The following is a 4,625-nucleotide window of genomic DNA, read 5'->3' on the forward strand; positions in this document are numbered from 1 at the left end:
TTTGGTAATTCACAAATCGGGTAGTTGTCCTTTAAGTAAAACTGTAAAAGACTAAAACAAAGCAGATGGATCACAATGGACCGTGTGTAGCTTTTGGTCAAACAATCATTTATTCAGAGAAATACTTAAATATTAGAAAATCTTCTGCCACTACAGACAATGTCTCCTCATCCACTTTTCCTCTGTGTGTGGCAGCTGGAGAGTATAGGTGTGTCTGACATTATTGACCTCAGTCCTGATGTCGAGTCACCAAATCATTGACTTAAACTCTTCATCAGCTGGCTCTGCTTCTGTCATCACTCACCCTGAGGGCTGCCTGCTTCACCTCTCCTGGGTTTCCCAGCTGGAGGACCGAGTTCACGACTCTCGCTGCTGATGACCTCCACCTTGATTGGGCTCTCGGCGCTTTGACAGTGACTCAAGTCCACACTGCTGTAGACAGGCCTTCCACTGTGCAGGTTCTCGATAGATTCTTTGAAGGTGTAAGTGCGTCTGTTTTTGGGGAACTTGGATCCTTTTCTCTTGGGTTCAGTCAAATTCAGCGACTGCTGTGAAATGAAAGACGTCTCGCTCTCGTGCTCCTCTGTTTTCGGCTCTTCTAACAGCTGTGGGGCCTCTTTAGCTTCCTCTGTTTGATATTCTGGGCTCTCTTCTGAACAACTACTCTGCTCACTGGTGTCTGAAAACATATTTTTTTTATAGTTTCTTTGAATAAATACTGAATGATTCTAAAACAAAACATGTTTAGCTCCATATTACAAAGACCTCATACTAAGTGGGCTCTTAATGGTGTTTGTCTTGTGTGAGAGAGTTGTTGGTGGATGTGTACCACTATGTATTTTATCTTCCAACAACTTTGTATGTGTGTATTGCTTGTGGTGTCAGTTTCTTTTATTATACTGTAACATTAATAAGTGCTCACCTGAACACGTCTCAGTTTCCTCTTCTAATGAGACATTTGAAGAAACGTCTTTCTCTGGATCTTCTAGTACCAAAGACTCCTGCCCTGGATTGGAACAACACTGAAATGATATACAGGCTTTGTTAATATGAGAGCAAAATCCTGAACTACTTTGCTAATAAAACAAATTCATCAACAACTAAATATATGCACTGAGCCCATAACAAATGGAGGTGCAAATGCAAAGAAAAATAAATAAGTATATTTGATTATGTACAAAATATTAAGATGCAAATATCAGAATTAACTAAAAAAACAATGAAAAAAAGAGAATTCTTCAAAACTAAATATATGTAAGTGCATATCAAATAATACTAAAACAAGCAAAATTGAAACGTAATGACAATTAAGATCAAATAAAACACCATAAAATAGTATAAAGAGGAAATATGAAGTCATGCAATAAGGGAAAACTAAACTGTTAAGTGTAGACTATGTTGTAAAAGTGAGTTTTAAGCTGCAGTGGAGTCTTCTGATCTCACTGAGAAAAAAGTCTGTTCCAAAGCCGATCGGCGGTAACCTTTGGTTGTCAGTCGACCGGTGGAACAACTTAAAGGTTTTGGTCAGCTGATCTTAGGCGCCTGATTGGGCTGCAAGGAGTTAAAAGCTCTAAAATAGAATATGTTGCCAGAACATGGATGGCCTTGTAGATAACTAATACAAAGTTAAATAGTTTTATAAAGTTAGTGGGCAGTCAGTGCAGTGATGAGTTCTTGATAAATTTCATTTGTGAGACTGAGTGGGAGTCAAAACAAGTAAAAAGAGAGTTACAGTAATCCAGGCGTGATGATATAAAAGCATGTATGATATTTCTGGTATGCTGCTCAAAGGGTAAGCGGCCATCAAAAGTTACCCCACGGTTATTTGCCAACAATTAAAATCGAGTAAACATAGGCAAACGAGTAAAATGGTCTGATGTAAAAACCCTGACAGTAACACAACATTTAAATCATACCCAGTTCACAGAGCTCTCCTCCTCAGTCTCCGTATATTCTAACGGCAAAAGACTCTCAGCCGCAGCGGGGAGAAGGACTAATCCATCAGTTTGAACCATCTTGCTTTCAGTGACTAAAAATCAGGAAAAAAAACTGAGACACAACAAATGTGACATGGCCAAACTGAGCTAGAGTAGCTTGTTGTGTTTGTACACCTTTTTTGGACGGTCCTTTTAGGAACCTGTGGGAGTAAATATTGTGTGTTTCCAGTTCTCTCTCTCTATCCTGTAAAGGGGAAACAAAAGACACAATATAAATGTAGTTTGTTGTTAAATACCTCTCTAACATGTGCAGCTAATGCATGTGACCGTTGCAAATCTACACCTGGAAAATTCAATTTAGAATGTTTGGTTGTCTTTATGGGATGCTGAGCTGCTCCCATCACTGAAGACAGGCGCTTGCACAATAAACAATACTGTACATGAACACGGACGAGGACATGTCGAATAAAGAAAATCGCCCCAAGCTCTTTTAAACTTACTTGAATTTCCTTGTTTAGCTGATATATTTGCTGTTGCAGATAGCAGGACATCTTTCTCGCCTTGCTGATCTTTCTTTGTTCAGCGAGTATTTGACGATTGAATGACGATCGGCACAATTCAAGATTCTTCCCCAAGTCCTAAAATATTGCGTTAAAAGTGACTGAAATCATAAAACATTCCCGTTCCTATTTATATGCCCCGTGTATTAGTGCTGAGGTCTAATCTATATTTCTAATCCGTGACCATGGGTGATGCTAGGAGATCTACAGTGTCAGCCACCACTGTCCCACCCTCCTGCTCCTCCATACCAGTATCCTCTTGTCCTTGTCCTCCAGCTCTGCAGAGGCCCGGGTCAGCCTGAAGGTGAGTTCCTCCCTGTCCAGCAGGCAGTGGTCCTCATTGAGCAGCTGTAGGTGCTGGAGACTGGCCTTTGTGCTCAGCAACTTTCTTTCTGTGGCTTTTAGCTGCCTTGCCAGATTGTCGCGGCAGGCGCGAGTCTCACGGAGCGACCCTTGCAGGACTCGGGCCTCGTTGCTGTGGGTTGCGAGGATCTGGGAATAGGGACGGCGTCAAGGGGAATGATTAGAAAAATTGCTGTAGAGCTGAAAAAATATACAAACATTCATTGGAAATACGGGGAAAAAAGGATTTCCTGACTGGAGAGAGGAACCAATGAGCAGCTTTTATTTGGGCCTTAAATGGGAGTAGATGTAGGTGGTTCACACATAATATAACTCTTTGTTTAAAGGATGAGTACTCACCACAGGCCATGTTTCTGTGGCAATGATAGAAATCTGAGCAGTGATACTAAAGGGAGACAAACCAACCGACCTGGGAGAGGCAGCCCTCGGAGTCTTGGAAGTGCTGCAGTGCCACCGTGTGGCGATGCTGGAGCCTCTTCAGCAGCTTGTTCTCGGTCCTGGCTTCGCTCAGCTGCTGCTGTAGATCCCACACCTGGCTCTTCAGATCCTTGATGCGGTTCAAGTCGGCAGACGGGATCCCCGGCTTTGAAACCTGCAGGGGCTTGATTGGAGGCAACTTGGGGAAATGGCGGCTGGCAGTGTGGTCTGGCTTTTGCTTGTTGGGCCCTTGTGCTTTTTTACCTGAAGGGCGAGAAAAGTCACGATAGTGTGAATTGCATCCAATATATATATTGTTTTCCACAACACAGGTAGTGAATCATGTTCAATAAAAATGCCTTTTTCTCGTCCCCGTGTGTTCGATCTTGGCCACTTGTCTGATGTCTTGACTTCTGGGGCCTTGTCTGTAAGCGGGTCATCCTGGTCTTCAAAGTCAGATGTGTAGTATGATCTGTTGGAGTCACATTCCAGCCTGGAGGGACTGGACCACCTGGAGGTGTCGGTGCTGGATCTCACAGCATCACCGTCACCCTCCTCCTCTGTGAGAGCAAAGGCCTGCAGCCTCAGGCTCTGCATCACTTCTTTTATAGGCTTCTCCACTCTGAGAAAAGACGAAAAAGATCATTTTACCAGTTTAAACAACAAGCAAAGCTTTAGGGGTAAATAAACCAACTTAAATAGTTTTTTCTGAGTTCAATAAAAACGTTTTACCCCTGTTTAGATTTTGATGAGAAAAAAACCTTCACCTGCAAATAATCTCGTTGTTTTCTCTCCCGACGGTTGTATTTAAGATAGCTAGCTAGTAGCTAATGAGGCTAACGGTACATTATTTCACCAACGGTTTGCTCGGGCCTTTTTTAAAAATGACTGAAAACTGTCACGGATGTCCCCGTAACCGGCGGAAATAATGGTTAAAAAAACTCAAAAGTAAGAGTGACACTTCTTGCAGAAAAGTTGCAATATAAAATAATATTCAATACGTATATATATCTATATATATATGTATTAAAAATAGAGAGGCGTTATGTTTGGCCCTCATTGGGGCCCCCTAAACGGGCCCGAGTTGGTGCGTTTGGAAACCAAAGCCGGACAGCCTATAGTGCTGGTCAGAGCTATTTCTGGCCATATATGCACTCAGTAACGAGCTGAGGACCAGCTTCACTGTCCCCTGCGCCGACAGACAGCTGAAGTTGCCAATCAGTCTGTGTGGCGCTGCGCCCCTAGGGGCCAACCGGCCAATCCAGCGTTAATGGAGCCCGTAGACCAAAAATAGCCGCAGCAGTGTGTGTCTTCGTGTGTGTGTCTATGTGTGTGTTTGTGTGTGATC

General features: G+C 42.9%; 1 protein-coding gene across 1 annotated transcript; it reads right to left on the bottom strand.

The window, feature by feature from the left end:
* Window positions 1-134: 134 nt before the first annotated feature.
* LOC306779592 (lebercilin-like) lies at window positions 135-3,874 on the bottom strand (the record flags this gene model as incomplete). The annotated part of the gene is made up of 8 exons (XM_079271557.1): window positions 135-679; window positions 923-1,022; window positions 1,917-2,029; window positions 2,112-2,181; window positions 2,438-2,575; window positions 2,747-2,989; window positions 3,270-3,541; window positions 3,763-3,874. 8 exons carry the CDS (start codon window positions 3,872-3,874, stop codon window positions 297-299), a joined length of 1,431 nt encoding a protein of 476 aa, XP_079127683.1. The 3' UTR covers window positions 135-296.
* Window positions 3,875-4,625: the final 751 nt, after the last annotated feature.

The sequence above is a fragment of the Melanostigma gelatinosum genome (assembly GCF_949748355.1).
Source record: "Melanostigma gelatinosum genome assembly, chromosome: 7".
NCBI classification, from domain to species: domain Eukaryota; kingdom Metazoa; phylum Chordata; class Actinopteri; order Perciformes; family Zoarcidae; genus Melanostigma; species Melanostigma gelatinosum.